The following is an 18,408-nucleotide window of genomic DNA, read 5'->3' on the forward strand; positions in this document are numbered from 1 at the left end:
GAGGTACTTGATGGTATTAGCCACAGATGATGCCAGTTAACACAGTCCCTGATTGAGACACTGCTAGGAGTGCCAGCACAGAGACTCGGCCATTTGTACCACCTAATCTTGATTATTTCAAGAAAAAGCATCGTAAAGAGAAATTACCATGAAAGTGTACACTATATTGAGACATTTTGCAGCTCTATACTTGACTGCCAGCAAGTCAATTTATTTAAACACTATTTTGTGGCACCACAGATGTGTTCATCAGCCTAGTTCATTTTGATTTCTAGGTGTTTATTTCCTTCAAATCACCTGAATGATGTGGTATGAATGGCCCCATGTACAGCTGTGTTTTGGCCTAGCCTCATTCCACCCAACCCCAAAAGATGGACTATATATTTTGTGCCTCTAACAACACCATGTATGTAATTAAAACAATTACAGGGGGGAAAAAACGTCGAAAGTTTAAGGAGGACCCACACACACACAATTTTACTAAGCTTTAAGGCAATTTTACTGTTTTACTTGATTTATCTTGTGATAACAGCACTGTAATACAAAATAAATTATTTGAGATCTGAGATTCTAGATGATGCACTTCATTACTTTTCCTCTGGGCTAAAAAACATCTGTAAATGTCAGAGTGCTCAAATAATTTAATTTGAACTTAAACCATCTTTAGGTGAAAATTCTTTTTTGCAATAACAGGAGATAATTGAATGTTCTCTAAATTAGATGTTTGAATTTGCAAATAAGCTGGTCATGTCAAAGTGCTGCTAGCATGGCTGGCTCCTTAGGACTTTGTTGTGTAATGCAACATATTGCACCTTTTCAGTCAAGGAAAGGAGAACACAGATTTTTTCAATTTCAAAAAGCTTTAGGTCAGTCAGGTTTCCATGACCTAACTATCCATGTGAACATGATTAGAATGTTTAATTCTTTGAATTGTAAATGTACAGCATTAGTCCTTTGTCAATGTCATCCGCTTTTGTATATTTTAAAATATATATTAAATGATTAGATCTTACATGCTGCTCCACTTTTCAAGGATCAAGGCTATTGATCTACAAACTTTTAATGTTTAATATGAATCAAACTACAACAGCTTCCTTTTAACCTGTCTACTTTATTGCATGTACCAATCCATCTAACACTTAGTCTCACTACTCATTCAACAAAGTGCATTGAAAGGCAGGTGTAGTCAGAAGGTGGATCATTTTGCAGCTTTGCAATATATGCCTTTTTTTTTCTTCTTGCGTGGCCTTTAGAAGTCTTGGTTTCCATTTTTAAATCAAGTTGATAGTCATTAAGGTAAAACATTAGCAAAAAGACTATTAATAAAACAACAGAATTAACAACAAAGTGGGTTTGAAACTTCGAGATTCTAATAGGTCACTGTCTCTTCTATTAGAATACTAGATTACCTTCCACTTAAAACACAAGAAATATGTTTTGAGTTTAACAAAATAACTGCACATTTTTATTACAGAAAGTCTCTACAGGCAAAATATAAAAATTAAGTTAATATAGCAGTCACAATGGATAGGGGCGGATGAGGGTTAGGAATTTTCAGTCTTTTCAGCAGTTTCCAGTGAAGTCCAATGAGGCTTAGGGGAGGGTAGAGGGACTGTTTGACAGGAAAGAGGAAGGTCAAGCTTCAGGGGTCAAGGAGAGACAAACAGGAGGCTTCTTCCAGCTGAAACACAAGGCCAATATATGAAACAAATAAAAAAGTCACATATTTCCACCATCACGGTGCCACCCAGCTTCTTTTAACAAGGCTTGACAGTGGCTTGCAGGGGTTGGGAAACAGCAGAGGAAGAAGAGAAACATGCATTGCCACCATCAAAGCCTTCACTGTGGCTTTTCTTAGTGGGTCATAGTTGTCTAAAATTCAGAGAAGAACTCAAATGTGGACTTTGAGAATTACAGCTCTTACCATAATTATCACATTCCCCATTAATGCTACTGACTCAGCAAATAAAGAGATTGTTGGACATTTTTGTTATGGCTCCGGATGATTCCCATGGCATTCTTAATGCTCACCATAACTTTTGCTAACCACTAGCAGAAGAACATTATGGCATTATAGGTCAATACAGACATGGCTAAAACAGAGAGTGTATACAACTTGATACCTGAGATTTATGCACTTATGTAAAGAAGTGAGCATAGCAGTCCATACAATTGAACTTTTTCTAAATGCAGTTTACGATGTAGTTTCAGCAGGGAGCTTGGGTAATTATTTTATTCTTTAGTCGTACATTCAGAGCAGGGTCAAAGAGACACACAATCTGTTCTTTTTAATTTATCTAGCAAAATATATTAAATATAAATATAATGCAACACCCAGGACGCCTTCTCATGTTTTGTTAATGACTTACCACCCTCTAGTGGAATAGCAAAAGCACAGAAACTTAGCTGTAAAAAAATATAGTGATTTACCTTGACAGAAGTAAGTTAACGTCAGTGACGACACCTTCCTTTAACTACTCAGCCTCTTCCTCCTGTTAAAAGATACTATAATGTGTAAGTAACATATGACAAAGGACAGGGGTAAAAACAAAATTAAATATTGGTTCAATTTCTGGGTTCTCTGTGTAAGCAATGTTATGTCATCATAAAAAATAATTCAGTAAAATGTGTTGCTGTCCATCTACCTTGTTGTCTGGGCCCCTCCATTTAGGGTACTCTGATAGTTCTATAGGGTTATGGGCTTTGAAAGTGTTTACGTCTGCTTAGTTTGTTCTGTTGATTAAAAGCAAGGGTGGTCCCTCTTATAGACAGGGCATAAAGAACTAAGAGTTAAAACAGAAATTGCCTATTATTTTCCTGAATTAAGATGTATTATTCCATCACAGTTAGTGGTTGATAGGTCTAAAATATCAAACCATCCTTTTGGAACAATTTTCTTCATGACAAGAGCGGGACAAGATTTTCTGCTGGCATGTCAGGCACAAGCAGCAGCTTCGATATGACAACATGTTTTTATTTTGTATTACTACCTGTGTTTCTTCCAAGTCTTCTTCTTCTTCCTTTAAGGTGTTGAAAAAAAGATAGCAAGGGGTCATGTTAAGCCATGGTCCAAAAAACAGGTAGATAAGAGGAGGACCTCACATGTTAATGTGAAGATTAGTGTTTGGAAGGATAAGTTAAAAATGGAAAGAGCGTAATTCGAAAGAAGTGGCAATGATGCCAGGGACAAGGAAACGTATGGGTACTTGTGATACTGGTTTACTTAATGTCCTGATTTGACCATGGCGTGTTCACCATTTAAGATGATTCAAAAGTAAAACTACATATCATATAATGATATGTGACAGCACTATGCATCTGTACAGATGTTGGACTGTTCCTTCTTGGTAAAGTTTAGTGACTGCTTACTTGAAGTAAACAACCTCAAAACATATGTACTTTTTTTGGATCCCAAAACATTTGAATCCCATTCTGCCTCTTCTGACGTTGTCATATCCATTTTTAAGACGTTTTGGCAAAAAGCAAACAAAATTTACGACTTCTTGTAAAAATAAGACACATCCCCTATCACCCTTGAATCTCCATGCAAACATATCACAGTGTAAACATGTTCAAGTGATGCTCCTTTGGATCGAGGGAGAACCTAACTGTTCTTGAGGTCTTGAAACAAGTAAGAATGTTCTTAAAGACTCAGAAAATATCTAAATGGTTGTTATTCACTTAAAAACACAGCAATCAAGAAACAAATATTATGCTGCCACCTGTAATGTAATTCTTATCAGTACAAGTCAGACAGAAGGAAACATTTTCAAACTTGTGCATTGGACCGCATGACAAAACTGTGTCTTTGTGAAGAAACAGAAAACAAGTTCTCATATTCATACATACAGTCTTTGAATGCGACCAGATCATGCACAAAAATACCATAATGAATCACACCATGCTAAAAATGTATTATGACTCTACAATTTAAATCTACCTCTTGAACTTCAGCCTCTTCTTCTTCCTATGGATGATAAAATTAGAAGAGTAAGTGAAAGAATAATAAATAAAGGACTAAGTTGTTATTACAACATTACATATACACCAAAAAGTAAGTAAAATATTGTCATATTTATCATGCTATCGGTATTCAAAAAGCTGAAAGCTTGGTTTGCAACCACACACAAACCACAGGGACTACCTCACTGCCCTGTTCGTCTTGCTCCTGCAAGAGAAGTGGGCAAACCACAATATAGATGGAAGGGTAAAGAGGAAAAAGGCAAAGCAAAGCGTAGCAGTCAAGAATACATGTTTGTTTTTTTTACCAAGCAACTGTTTTTATATCTCAAAGCTTCAGAGTCCTTATCACACAGCATTTAGCACAGTAAGCATTTTCAGCAGGATTTTTTCTTTTAAGCTTCAGTGTGCTGCTTTCTTGAGTAGGAAAATACTGATTTGATAGTCAAAGATGCTGAATGATCTTAGACTGGGTCTTATTGAAGTCACCTGCAGCCCTGACCACAAAGCTTCTGGTGATGTGTAAGAAATTTGTATGAGCAAGTGTATAGGACTGGAGTCAGAGGGTGCCTGACATAATAAAGTCAAGGGTTTATTATGTATTTTGACAGGCAGCCTCAGTGTGAAAAAGCACTACCGAGAGGAGAGGTATGAAAAACCTTGTTGAAAGAGATTTTGAAAGTAAATCTAAATGTACTTAGAAATCAGTGGGAAAAAAAAAATTGAAGTACACATGTTTTCTCTTTTCCCCTGGACAATTACATTCCTATGTGTGACTGAAGATCGAACATTCATCATCAATGTATATGTGAGTCAATAGAAACGATGCACACTAAAAGCAAACCATTTTGGTAAGATCAACAGTGCTTTACTAAATCTTGCACTTTATTCTCACTCATCACTTGCGTTCACAGAGACACTAGTCTTCAAAATCTACTAAGTGAGAGAGAAACATTAAATGATTTTTCAAGTGGAAAAAAACAACAAAGAAAAATAGTAAAAAAATGAAATGAAAATGAATTTAGGGTGGTTGGGGCAAGTAAAAAAACCAAAACATTTGAATCTACCTCAAGCTGCCGTAGCTCTTCTTCCTCCTAGAGGGAATAACAAATAGCAGGTGAGCAGGCTGTGAGCGGAGAAAAATAGTGCCTTAAGCATGCACAAGGTGAAAACTTTGCAAAAAACAAAACATATAAACTATATGGATACTTGAGGTTGTCAGGAAGCAGCTACTGAACTGGGAAGAAATGAGGAACAGGATGTTAGCACAAAAAGACAAAAAATGTTAAATAAAGGAAGAAAAGTGATAGAGACAGGAGACAAAGAGGGAGAGAGGGATACTTTCTTGAAGGGAGCAAATAAAAGATGAGTGGGAAAGGTCGACCTTCACCCATCCCAACCCAATTTAAACACAGCTGCCAATGCTGATCTCTTCACCATCAAACCCACATATTTCTGATGGCCATTTGAAGAACCACAGAAAGAGACGATCAGCGATGCACAGTTACCTCTGACTGCAAATCCTCTTCCTCCTGGAGGGAGCAAACCCAGAAATGGACAAAAGATGGGCAAAGAAAGGATCAAATGCCATTAAGAGCACAAGGACCAAGATTAGGATATTCACCAGCAGAAGGATGTCTGAAACTGATTCATCTTAGTCAGTGGTTTGTAATCATTTTTCCTTAATGCCCCTCACCAGAACCCACCCCAAACACTCTGATCTTAGAAAAGCTGAGGACTCACATGGAAAACAAATAAAACATTACCAAAAAAAGGTAACATCAATTTCAATGTTTTGACGGAAAACTTGCTATGAACAAAAGACTTTGTATTAACTATCCAGTAAGTGTTTATAACGATTTAAGTTCAAATGTGCAAATCTAATATTGACAAGCCCAGAGCAAACAAAGCTCCCCCAGACCCCCCCCCCCCCCCACACACACACACACACACACACACACACGTATGATGCATAAAAGCAAACACATTTTTAGTCAAATCAACAATAATTACCAATATTTCCTCTTATATATTACTTCTCAGCCACGTGAGGCTGATAAATATCTGACATCACAAAATTCATTCTAACCCAGAGAGTGGCTAACGGGCTGAAAAGAAGATGCTAGTTTTGATGATGAACATAATCCGAGGACAAGGGTTTTAAGCATTCAAATTCTTATGCAAGGTTCAAAGGATGCAAAAAATATATAATAGTCAGGCCTGGCTCACTATACTTTTTAGAAAATAACACTTCCCCGTTAGTTAAAGGCCCTTAAGACCAACAGTGAACAAGGACAAAGAAGCCCAAGTCCATTTTACAATATATATATAATTTATTTTCTAATATTAATACCAATCCAGCTTTCAAATTAACTTGGCCACACTTATTGGTCAGACCACATATTCATTCACAATGACAAGAAAAATGGAAAGGGCCAACTTCAAATGTATTTGTATTTCACATATTTCATTTGAATGCAATTTGTCTTATACTTGCAAGGACCAATGGAAATGAAACATTTTTGATTCTATGAAACACCAGCCTTTCAGTTCCGCTGACACATATTGCAATATTTGACCTGTTAATATATATTTTAATTGAAACACATGGCCTTGATGCAGTTTGTGTACTGTGTTTTTTGATAAAAATTACCTGTCCTTCTTCTTCCTCTGCATGAGCCTGCTAACAGAAGAAATAAAATATTGTTAGACTTGTCATGTATTTGGAAAAATTCCCACACATACAACATACAGTACTTTACTTTTTTTTTAACTGAAACACATCGGCATCCACAGATCAGGCTTATTGACCAAGACAAAGTATGGTGTGCATGACACACCTCGATTAGGAAAGTTAATGGATATGCAGTGAAATGTGGGGTGGATCATCAAGAAAAGTGGCAGCAATTTCATCAGAGAAATGCAAAGGAATGTGGAGTTAAAAAATAAAAAGAAGAAACAAGCATAAATGAGGCCCCAACTTGTGCCGGGATGGCCTAAAGTGTGAAGTGTGCAAACACAAACAAACAAACAAACACAGTGAATAGCTTTAATTTGTGCCTTTTAATCCAGTTATAAAATACTAGGCACCATTAGCCTAGCGGTTTGTGCGCCCTGTGTGCAAATCCTGTGGTCTTTGAAGAGGACAGCTCAGGATCAGATCTTTCCCACATGTCATCCTCCATTCTCTCCTCGATTTTTGATGCTATTCATCATCCTATTCATAAAATAAGTAACACAATAGATGAGCTACAAAATTCTTTCAGGACTCTTGAAAATATTTACAGTATGTCCAAAGTACCGATTTAAATCATTAACAAAAAGAAATGCTGCTAATTTAAATTTAAAGCGAGCAAGCCAATACAACAAAACCCATATAATTAATTTTAATATAAGACCTGCCTCATACAGGGCAAATAGCCAAAAGTAAATATTTTGAGCCAGGGGTTGGCCAGGGCAATCCTAGATTGGCCATCCCCTGCCCAGTTTTACTCCCCTGTCCCTGAAACCCATTGAAAAGTTGCAGAAATACGATAGTTAGGGGTGAAATGTCCAAATGTGCTGGATAGATGGAGCAATGGAAGAGTTAACAGGAATGTAACGTTTTTGTTAATAAATACTGTAGACAGACTAATAGAAAGACGTGACAAGAAGATGCAGTATGAGGGTAACATGAACTTAAATAGGAGTCAAACCCTTAGTATGAGAGAAAAGAAAAACATTAAAGGGACAGTTTAGATGCTGAGGAGAGAAAAACAGAGCATTCCAGGAATGATTGGAAGGTGAAGGAAAAAAAATTCAATTCACAAACATCAAAAGAAAGAATAGAGAGGGAAAAAAACATGGGACTTTGGTTCTAGTTAGGAGGCAATTACTATATATTCTGTGACCTCGTCTGCTTCTTCCACTGTCTCCTCTTCGTCCATAGGGGTCTTGTCTCCTGCTGTTTCTTCTTTATCTGCAGTCTCTCCCTCTGTTATTTCCTCCTCCTCACCATCCTGAGCTTTCTCCTCCTCATCAGCTACCTGTTGCAGCGTCTCTTCCTCTCTGTGTGTATTTCCATTACGCTCCTCCACAGGAACCTCCTTTTTGTGAGGTGAAACAACAACTTTGGGTCAAAGCAAACGGATGATGTGATTCTAGAAACCTATTCATTTGTATTAATGGAACTGCTTCAACAGCCCTAGAACGGTTAGTTCATCATATCATAGAGGTGTGAAAAATTAGTGGCAAGGTGATTCTCAATCCTGGTAATAACTTGGAGAAAGACTGTAGTAAGAGTGAAAATGTAGACACTAGAATTTTAGTAATGTAAATAAAGCAAAAATAATGTCTTCTAAATTTAAGACATTCCATTCATTCTTAGGTAATTGATATATCCCATTTGGTATTACAAATATAAAGTTGCAATCAACAGCCAATTATCAAAGCGTTATACTGTAAGACTGGAAATAGAGCCTATCACTGTCAAAGGGTAAAATACTTAATTGAACTACTTTTTAATGTTTACCTCCCTTGTGGATTATGAACATGAAGCTTCACAACCCTGAGGCTGGCTGAACACAATAATGCAGAACTCAATAGCGTATACTTTGCTAAATGTCTTGTTCATGCAAAACACAAAAATATGAGTGAGTGTGATGAATGGGAAATGGCAGCCCAGAGAAGATTCAACAGGTGTGGACAGAAGAAAAATGGTTAAATTATATTGGAATGGAAAAGGTTATAGAGTGGCAACAAAAAGCAAACAATTAGGGGAAAATAAAAGTAACGACGGCATTACTATTAAGTCATCAAGGTTGCCCAATGTATTAGTTTCTTCAGCGTGGGTCCCATTCTCCACAATGTCCGCCTTGTCAGCCTTTTTTGCTTCCTGTATCAATGAAATGAAATAACAAAGACCAGGGTCTATACCTGCTCTTTTTCTGAAGTGTCTTGAGATAACACGTGTAATGAACTGACACTGTGATGATAAAAATGCATAAATGGATTGATATACCTGGCAAATGGATTAATTGATTGACTGATTTACTTGTTGGGCAATACTCACATAGCTCGTTATAGTCTTCTGACCACTCAAAGTGTTTTAACAGTACATGTTGCATTTATTACACTACATTCACACACTGATGGTATAAACAAATATCTAATTCATACACGTTCACATGCCAATTTTGGTTCAATTGGGAGGAAAGCAAATTGGGGTTCCGTGTCTTGCCCATGTGTCTTGACACTTGCTGGGGTGGAAGCCAACAACAGCTTTAACCACAGCTGCTCTGTGTGTATTATAAAGACTTAGGGTTTCAAATGAACCTTTTGTCAGTATGTCCTTGAATTTTAGTTACAATCACTCTTAATGTTGTCCAAACAAAAATGCTGTCTATTAAAACCTATTAAATAGTCGAAATAAATGTATTTTATAGATTTGGGAGACTGTGTTTTAAACCACCTTAATTCTTAATTGATTGTGTTTTAAATTTTCCTCAGCATTCACCATGGTGTACGGTGTCAGAACTTCAGACTACACACAAAAATACCTTCAGTCTTATTTGGCACAGATGTTCAAACATTGGCTTACTACTTTTGAAAGCATCAAAGTATGATGCAATCAACATGTGATTGTAAAGGGTGTTGCTTAAACCCAATACAATTTTTTTTTTTAAAACAGTATCCCATTATGACTAGGAAAAACATAACAAATGGGTGCTGACTGAGGGCTTTAACATGCATGAATAGTATAGTAGATAAGAAATATAGCATGATGATACCAAAGTATTGCAATAGAATATTGCTTTCAGTTTTGCACTGATTAATTGACACAGACTTCTTATATCATCATACAGTAATAATATATCATTATACTGATGTATGACATGCAAAAGATTTATTTCAAGCCTTTGGATATACAAAAAGGATAACATGGTAGTGTGTATTTACAAAAGGTTTTATAATCATCGTTTTACTTAACTGATAATCAAAGTAGTTATAGTGATACATCTTGTTTTCTTCTCATCACTGTTACATACTGATAATGCAGTCAATAGGAGACATATTTGTATGGCTCAGTGCATTTAAACCTTTTAAAGTCTTATAGAATGCTTATAATAACCTTTTAAAGGTTAGCATTGTATTATTACATCAGCCCTAAATATTCACAAGCTTTGTTTTCTACATTTTACATTCTAAAGTTATATTTGGCAGATATCTATTTCTAGCCCATTAAAGGGCTTTAAATCAAGTGTGTTCAGCTCAGGTTTAATGATTCTGCTGTGATATTTGCCCAATTTTCTGTAGCAGGTGTTGTATTAGTGTTATTGTTCAAAAAATTCAACTCCATAAGAAATATTTTAATACAACACATTTCATAGAGGAACAGAGGTATGATGTATTTTGATTCTGTCTAAAACAAATACTCGGGCATATTGGCGGATAACAAATAGGACTATCTCATCTTAGGGTTTTTAATAGGGAGGAGAGAAAAAACAGGAAACGGTCTAACCTTTGACCCAGGAGGAGGGGGCAGTCCCAAAAAGGTATAAACTGAGTTGTCCTCCTTGGCATCAAAGAATGTGTCATAGTCCTGGAACAAAGTGAGATGAACCATTATTTTATCTCGGGCTAGTCAATTGCAGATAATAATGAGTGATTTCTTGTGTTTTTTATTTGTATTTACCCCACAGTAGCTCTCTTCATTAAAGATTTGAGGGGGTAGGGGGATGCCGTTTGTAGGCTTTCTATCCTCTGGGACATTCTGCCTCATCCACATGCGATTGTCCTCATTGCAGGCAATGTCCAGCTGAGTGTAGTCCACTTTAAGAGCCTCCAAAAAGCCTACAACATCTTGCTGTTTTTTTTTAATCTGGAAAGAAGAAAATATGTCAGTAAACAAATACACTAAAAAAACTGTTGTTTATATTTTTCTGGTGGAATTTCTATTAACCTTTGTTGTTGGGTGTTCATGTTTTTGTTACTCAGCCTATGTTTCTGGGTCTAGTAAACCCACTGCATTATTAGGCTCATATATCAATACAGCCATAACAATTTATGTAAAATAACAGAGATTCACTTTAACCCAGTTACAATCAATATAGATAGCCCATATGGTTAGTAATGTGTCCTTTACTCCTGTCAAATTCATGACTAAAAGTGCAACGTGGTTGACTTCTCCTGAGGCTGGCTGTTTTTTTTTAGCTAACTTCAAAAGCTTTTCTCTCTTCAAAAACCATTTCTGAGGAACCCCAGAGCTGAGACTCTTTTCACCATGTGCATTGAAGAGTAATATGTCTGCACCATTTAAATTCAAGGCTGGTACATTAGACTCACCTCTGATCCTGAGGTCTTGTCCAATAACATAAAAATCAAGTAATTGTCAACTATTTGATCTCATGTGAAGCCATAAGTCTGTTAGATTGTGGAGTATGGAGTTATTTTTTTATTTGTAGTTGGTCAAAACAAACAAAGTGTTAATCATAAAAAAATCTGGTAAACTCACAATGAGAATGGAGTTTATTTTCAGCAGTTATCAATCTATCTAAAGATAGATTAAGAGTTTAAATACAAGGCCTGGTTTAAGATTTTAACTAGTAGATTCTGCCAATTGTTGATGTAATTGCTGAATACAGTAGGTACAGACTTGCCTTTATCTAAGAATACATCTTGTTATATAGACAAATGTGGAATAGGCTATATATGCAAATAGGTCCTTCAGCAATTTTCTGCTAAGAGTTACCACTGCTGACCAACTGGACCCCCATGGACTGGTTCAAACTACTTGGCCAACAGTTGATCAGGAGAATTTATTCAACCCTCCGGGTGGAATCACCGAAGCCAGATAAAGAAACATAAAGAAAACGCCTCCAATCACAGTATGGAGGTGCAGAAGAGAGCATGAAGCCTACTTGAATAGCATTAGTAATACCTTTTCTATATAGCTGTGTAGGCTAGTCTATCACCAAGACGTGTGAGATAAAATAAACGCTACCTCAGCACAGCAAAAGTATCATCTCAGCGTAGATCGAGTCATAAAACGTGCACATATTGCTTGGGTTTGCAATTGAAAGACAAATTAGGCTATAAGTGAGTGTGAGAAAGTTCTGTCGGTAAAAAACATAGTAGACCACAACAAGGAATATTCATTCTTATAGAAAGACAGTCGCTGGGGGTGATTGCTTACCGCAGTGGATCCTGATGAAGAGGCGAGAAATACTTTGATAACCATTTTGTTACTTTATTCGTTGAGGACTATATGCTACAAGTGGGCTCTTAAAGGAGCAGACTGCCTGCTCTATTATTAGTGCGCACTCGGGACGAAGACATAGCACTGAGGTGACTCTCTCTCAACACACACACACACACACACACACACACACACACACACACACACACACACACACACACACACGGGGGGCTATTTTTGTCCAGGCACCACTGGTACGGGATTGGTGGGTTGCCTCAGGGAAGCAAAACTTCATTGACTGATTGGTAACTTCAGCTGTCTGTCCGCGCAAGGGACAGCTAAGTAAGCTTCCAGACCCTTGCTGAGTGCATATATGGACAGAAATAGTACTGACTAGTAACATGGGCTGCAAGTCTTTTGTTTCAAATCGCAAAAACTCAGACCTGAACTCCAGAAAGCTTAAAACCACTGATTTGCAATCTGTAGCCTACAAGGTTTCGTTTCATTATCTGTACCTGGAATCCCGCTAATGTCCGAATATTTAATTAGGGATACAAATATTAGTTTACTGTCATGGTACAGGATGTACACTGCAAAATTTCTAAGATCAATTTCCAGTTTACAACAAAATGTTAACTGCCTCTCCCTTCAAGCCCAACTGTTATTTTCATACTACTCTTTGATCCATGCAGTGTATAAAATGTTTATTTATTGATGTTTCTTCTCAACTTTTAGCAGAGTTAACATAAATGTTACAGTTCATTTTATATTGAAATTTGCTCACCAAAAATAGAGTTTACAATACAGTACGGACAAGCGCTATTGTTCTTACAGCATGTGTTTTAATCAACAGCAACCTCAAGAGTTGACAATTTAAGCCAATGTGAAAGTGCAAAATCCTGTAGTTCACCAAGGGTGCTCCTGTTGCTGGCTTTCGGGGCTCCTACAGGAGCACCAACACCCATAAAAATGCTGATTTTTTTTTTACAGACATGTTTACAGCCTGGTACAAAAAAAGTATTGCTTTTAAATAGTTATTGTCACAGTTATTACTCACAGGAACACACTGTAAGGGGGTGAAGTTTTTTCATAATGCATGTTTTTTTATTTTTTAAGAATATGTTTCCACAGTTAGGAAGACCTGCCTACAGCATTGTGATTTTAAGGCCCAATAAAGCCAAAAAGTTATGTCAGTGCATTGAGATTCTCGCGAAGATGATTCTTTGTGCCAACTGAGGTATCTGGGAGAGATTTTCTAAAGTGAGAGTAAAGGGAAGAGCAGAATAATGAGAAGCCATTCTCTCCCGTCACAACTGGACAAAAGTACATCTTATTTAGTCTTGTAAATATTAGTCTCTAATTACTTGTTTTTAGTTAATTGTTAATATTCAATGTTGTACAGAGAGAGCAGTCGACCAAAGTTAAACTCCTTGTGTGTTAAAGATACCTGGCCAATAAAGCTGATTCTGATTTTTACACTTACGCAAAGAGAAAGCAGACAGTACATTTGATATTAGTCCCATGATCTATTAACTTTTTAATTTTTTTATTGTATTTTACATTTTTACTTCAATACATCTGCATGACTTGTTTTTGTTTCTGAATTATTAACTGAGAATATAACAAAAACACATTCATTTCAATGTCTTCTCCCCCCTCAACAACCCCCACATTGTTGTAAGATATTATTCATTTAAATCCTTAACACAATAAATGTTAAGTACAAACATAACCCCCAAGCAAAACAAAGTTGCAATATAAAATAGCATATGCCAAAATGCACTGCATTTAAAAACACATTTTAACTGAAGCTGTTCACAAAAACAGACAAGACAGAAAACCATTCCTCTCTTTCACAAAATGTTGAGCAAAAAGTTCCAAATCCACCAGATGTAATTCAGTCTCTAACTGAACGCATGAAGACCCAGTGTAACCACTTTGTTGCAAACCACCAACCAGCATGTTATTCCCACTCCACCTGAAAGAAAGAATACATGTCAGTGAATCAATGAACAGCCAAAACTTTTTCATAACTTTCAGTAAAGGACAGACCACATAGCGAGATCAAAGGGCAACCCAGGTCTGTTTAGCTTAATGCCAGAGTTTCAGTGTGACAAAGCTTTTCAAGTCCCCAGGAAATTTTTTTTTAGAAAGCAGCGAATTTTCCTATTGTGAAGTATTTACAACTGAAAAAGGAGGGGATAGAAACAATCACAAGATAAAAGGCAGGACATAATGTCGCTTCTCATTATTTTAATCTGAGAAAATCAGACTGCCGCTGGTCGTTTGTTTTGGTGCTGAAGAAGAATCAAAAAACGAAACACTCCCTTTTATGAGTGCACACCAATATTTACAGTTTATGGTGCACTGCCCACACATTGTAGCAAAAAGGCGGAGATAAAAGATTATGTTCATAGCCATCTTCAAAGTACCCAATACCTCCAATTAGAGCTTTTAGCTTCTCTGAGCCAGATTACTAAAAGACAGCCTGGGTATGTTGAACTCTCTTCGTGATGTTATGAAAATGAAACTTTACAAAACATTTTTTTTACCAAAAAAAACACTTAGACTGTATTCTACTTGAAGAACTCTGTTACAGTCCGAAATTAACTTTTTGAAAAAATTAACCAGCCAAACATATTTTTCACCAGCAGAAACAACAAATTGTGTTTTTGTGTGTCATACACATCTGTTACATTACATTTAAATGAGAAGGCATTATGTTCTGTTAAATCAATCACACATTTAAGTCTTAATCTACCCAGATTTGGCGCTTGCCTGGTGTTAATTCCGGACCCTGATTACAGGTATGTTTTTATGCAGGCGTTGCTTTAATATTTTCATCTGGTAAATATGAAACAAAGATTAATTACCAGCCACTCCTGTTGGAAAGGCCACAAGGCGCTCCACAGGGGCAATCCATCTACTTGGGACCACCGTAACTGGATCAGAGTAATACTTCCATATCAAAGAGATCATCAGAGCAGCCTGGAAAATATACATGTGATATAAAATGTGGCATTTTTATTCTTAAGCAATATTTCTTTTATCTGTTATTTATTAAAGTGTAATAACAATGTTCAGACATAGCATTAACTGGAAGTTTTGTAACAAAGAAATGGATTACACTTGTACTAAAACAGTTCTCTGTCTGACAATCACAATCAAATCTACAACTGTGTATTGTGCTTTTATCTCTACACATACCTGAAGTATATAAAAGGCTATGTTCACAATCCATTTCATCTTGGCTTGCTGTGCTGTTCTTGATTTTACTGTAGAAGTGAGGAAACACAGAATTGTCAGACTTATGATGTTATATAGTATTACATATTTCTTAAGTACAACAGATTAAATACAGTCATAGGTGTTAGATGCCATTTCAGGGAATTACATCGTTGCAACTATTCTTTCGGAATCAGCTGATAAGCCATTCCTCACACTCTACAAACATGTTGTCGGTCTGATGCGCTCTCTTCTGAAGGCAAAGATCTGTACACTTTCTTGGACATAAGTCACCATCGTGTATCCTGCATGCCCTTAAGAAGGCTTTATAATCAGCTGGTTTTGGTAACAGATGTGCTATTTCATGGCCGTAGTAGTGGGAGTGGTAAACAAAGTCAAAACTGTTACATTTCAATATGTACATATTCTTGATTGTACACTCATTAATTTAAGCGGTCTGTTTTTTTTTTACTGAATATAGTATTTATACGTCATGCATTTAGTTAAGAGTTAAAACATTTTCTGAGAAAGCAGGTCCTTTATTATTTGTTTGTATGCATGGTCTGAGGAAATTCTAACTTTGTTCACAAAGTAAGAATAAACACATGTAAGAAAATATTGACTAATCTCAGATTTTTGTGGCAAACATTTGTACAAATGGTTTATGAACAGAACTGTGTATAAGCACTGTTTGTAAATGAGGCCCATTGTCTTTCCCATCAGTCACAATCCCTGGTCTGTCTCTTACCATGGGTTTTCAGCTTGTCTGTCATCTTGTTGATTTTGCGTTCCAATCTGGCATATCGAGCAAACTCATCCATCATGCTAATTGATGACTGCTCCTTCTTCATCTCTTGAATTTCAATCCTCATCTCACTCTCCTGCTCAGCATCTTTCTGCATCATTTTAGACAGCTTGAAAAAAGAAAATACATTTACTATTGAATCAAAGAGCTCAACTGCATTCAACATTTTCACCTGACAGATGTCATGTTTGGAAAGGGAAGCTCAAACATTTGCTTTTTAAGACGTACATATTGTTCAGTAAGTAAGTTAAATGTGGGATATATGAATGGTTGTTTTGTCACTTCCAAATTGATTAGCAGCCGTAAAACATTTAATGATGAAAATTTTGAGACACATTTGTACAACTTTCAAACACAAAGTAAAACAGTTTTATAACCAAATACCCAAAAGCAACAGCTGATATCAGCGTTGATCTTCTCCCCAGGTAACATTATGAAAAGGAGGAGGTAAATCCGCATTACTATCCCACCACAACACTTTCTAATTTATGTAATTTACTTATTGCCACTCCTTTGCTAACAGTAAGGGGTGTTTTAATGTTAACTTTAGCTGAATGTTTAAGGTTTAATGTTATCAAAGGTACTGTTCAACATGAAATATGGACCGATATTCCTCAGTATCCATGTGCATTGTTTTTCGTAGCGTATCGATGAGAAAGTGATGAAATGACAATGTTTTTTCAGATCCTACCCTGCCATAAAGCAGGAGAAGACATTATAACAACACCGTGTGTGTTCCACACTCTCACGTCGAGAGTGACTGGTAAAATTGCGGTTACATTTGTTGATGCAAATGCTAAGTCAAACAACTCTTATTTGAGGACATCTCTCAACCAAACATTTAAATAATAGATTATGGTTTTGGTAAGTTTAAGCAGAAACGCTACGTTACATATCTGCATTTAGAGGTAGTTTGTTCCCTACGTGTTAATAACCGTGCAGCACAAACCTATTTCCCTGTGTAAAGGTACAAACTCGTCGGACCCCCACCCACTGCCTTTAGCTGAACAGCTACGTTGTTTCAAGCTATTCAGCTAGCTACCCTCCGAAACAATAAACTAGTCCTCAGACAAGACGACAACAATGAAACTAAAAGCGGGACCCTTTGCTATATACAACGTGACTCTACTTACGAATGACGATATCGTCGGAAGAAGTGTTTTCATTAAATTGCAAAGAAAGACTGATCCCAGAACGAGGAACCACGCATAGCCAGTCGCCATGTTTGTTCATCATCCGTTGAAGCTAACAGTGCAGTTGCATAGCAGCTAGAGTACAAGCGCACTTCACTGAGATGACCATGGGTTACTACTGGCAACAAGGACAGACACAACACGCCAACCCTACAATGTAAAGAAAGACATGAAGTCTAATGTGTTGTGGTAGAAAATATTAAACATTGTCCAAGGGCAGTGCATTTACAAAACACATGACAATTTCCACTCAATTTTAAGGGAAATTGTCCGTAACTGAGCAACGTGTAACCTATTTTTTTTCTGTAATTGAATACAATGTTTGATAGGTAACAGGATAATCAAATGTCCAAGAGGTGTTTTCTGTGCTTAGTTTTTTTAAATGTTCGCTTGAATGAATGTTCACCACAACTTCAATTTATTCGGACAGCTTATTGCCGTCAAGAGACATTATAGTTTCACAGAAGGAAATTATTTGTCAGATATTAAGCACTGATTATTGCCTCAAACCTAAAATGAACTTAGTTATCTAATTCTTCTTCGTTCTAAGCGCTAATATAAAAACTCTAAGAATAAAATGCAGAAACTTCCAACCCCCAAAAGTCTAAGATAGTAAAATGTCCATTTAATTTGATAAATATGCAGGATCTGATAATAAAGTGTGGACACTCTTTATCAGTATCAGAAAATAATTATTGCTCAACTGAAATTATTTATTTATTTATTTTTGTCTCTTTGTGGCCTGTTTTCCAGAGGCAGTTGTTTGTGTTGATCAACTTTTGGATCATCTTTCAAATTTGGAAATCTTTTAAATTCCCAAAGAAATAATTACTCGAAAGTGCTACAAATTTGGAGACTATATGCAAATTATTTTTTTTAGACAAAATCACTCAATCATAAACAAAAAAATGATAATTAAAGCCCTCTACGCTCAGGTAAGTAGAACAAAGAATTATGCAATAAATAAGTAACCGCCCTTTCCTTAGGGAGGGGTTGTCCGAAATAGATATAAAAATATGAAATCTAGAGATATCTTGTAAAACTGAGAA

General features: G+C 36.4%; 2 protein-coding genes across 8 annotated transcripts; both read right to left on the reverse strand.

Annotated features, from left to right (window-relative positions):
* Positions 1 to 1,091: 1,091 nt before the first annotated feature.
* Positions 1,092 to 12,271, reverse strand: sh3bgr (SH3 domain binding glutamate-rich protein). Of its 6 annotated transcripts, XM_079354388.1 has the most exons (11): positions 12,134 to 12,271; positions 10,634 to 10,819; positions 10,460 to 10,540; positions 8,744 to 8,833; positions 7,851 to 8,045; positions 6,614 to 6,640; positions 5,028 to 5,054; positions 3,941 to 3,967; positions 2,991 to 3,020; positions 2,431 to 2,492; positions 1,092 to 1,681 (listed from the first exon to the last, which is right to left on the reverse strand). In XM_079354388.1, the coding sequence occupies exons 1-10, from the start codon at positions 12,176 to 12,178 to the stop codon at positions 2,475 to 2,477; spliced, it is 726 nt and encodes a 241-aa protein (XP_079210514.1). In that variant the 5' UTR covers positions 12,179 to 12,271; the 3' UTR covers positions 1,092 to 1,681; positions 2,431 to 2,474. The 6 variants fall into 6 exon arrangements, with proteins under 6 accessions (XP_079210514.1, XP_079210517.1, XP_079210515.1 ...); XM_079354391.1 differs by lacking the exon at positions 7,851 to 8,045; XM_079354389.1 differs by lacking the exon at positions 5,028 to 5,054.
* Positions 12,134 to 17,551, reverse strand: get1 (guided entry of tail-anchored proteins factor 1). 2 transcript variants are annotated; one of them, XM_079354394.1, is made up of 5 exons: positions 17,300 to 17,551; positions 16,110 to 16,275; positions 15,344 to 15,411; positions 15,010 to 15,124; positions 12,134 to 14,114 (listed from the first exon to the last, which is right to left on the reverse strand). In XM_079354394.1, exons 1-5 carry the CDS (start codon positions 17,387 to 17,389, stop codon positions 14,041 to 14,043), a joined length of 513 nt encoding a protein of 170 aa, XP_079210520.1. In that variant the 5' UTR covers positions 17,390 to 17,551; the 3' UTR covers positions 12,134 to 14,040. The 2 variants fall into 2 exon arrangements, with proteins under 2 accessions (XP_079210520.1, XP_079210521.1); XM_079354395.1 differs by lacking the exon at positions 17,300 to 17,551 and adding an exon at positions 17,116 to 17,202.
* Positions 17,552 to 18,408: the final 857 nt, after the last annotated feature.

The sequence above is a fragment of the Symphodus melops genome (assembly GCF_947650265.1).
Source record: "Symphodus melops genome assembly, chromosome: 10".
NCBI lineage: Eukaryota > Metazoa > Chordata > Actinopteri > Labriformes > Labridae > Symphodus > Symphodus melops.

Coding starts and splice junctions, on each gene's coding strand:
- get1 (XM_079354394.1), bottom strand. CDS start 17,389: ATGGCGACTGGCTATGCGTGGTTCCTCGTTCTGGGATCAGTCTTTCTT. Junction 15,412..16,109: donor AGACAAGCTGAAAACCCATG/GTAAGAGACAGA, acceptor TCACTTCTACAG/TAAAATCAAGAACAGCACAG. Junction 14,115..15,009: donor CTTTCCAACAGGAGTGGCTG/GTAATTAATCTT, acceptor TCTTTCTTTCAG/GTGGAGTGGGAATAACATGC.
- sh3bgr (XM_079354388.1), bottom strand. CDS start 12,178: ATGGTTATCAAAGTATTTCTCGCCTCTTCATCAGGATCCACTGCG. Junction 10,541..10,633: donor ATGAAGAGAGCTACTGTGGG/GTAAATACAAAT, acceptor ACTTTGTTCCAG/GACTATGACACATTCTTTGA. Junction 6,641..7,850: donor CAGTGGAAGAAGCAGACGAG/GTCACAGAATAT, acceptor TTCTGTTAGCAG/GCTCATGCAGAGGAAGAAGA.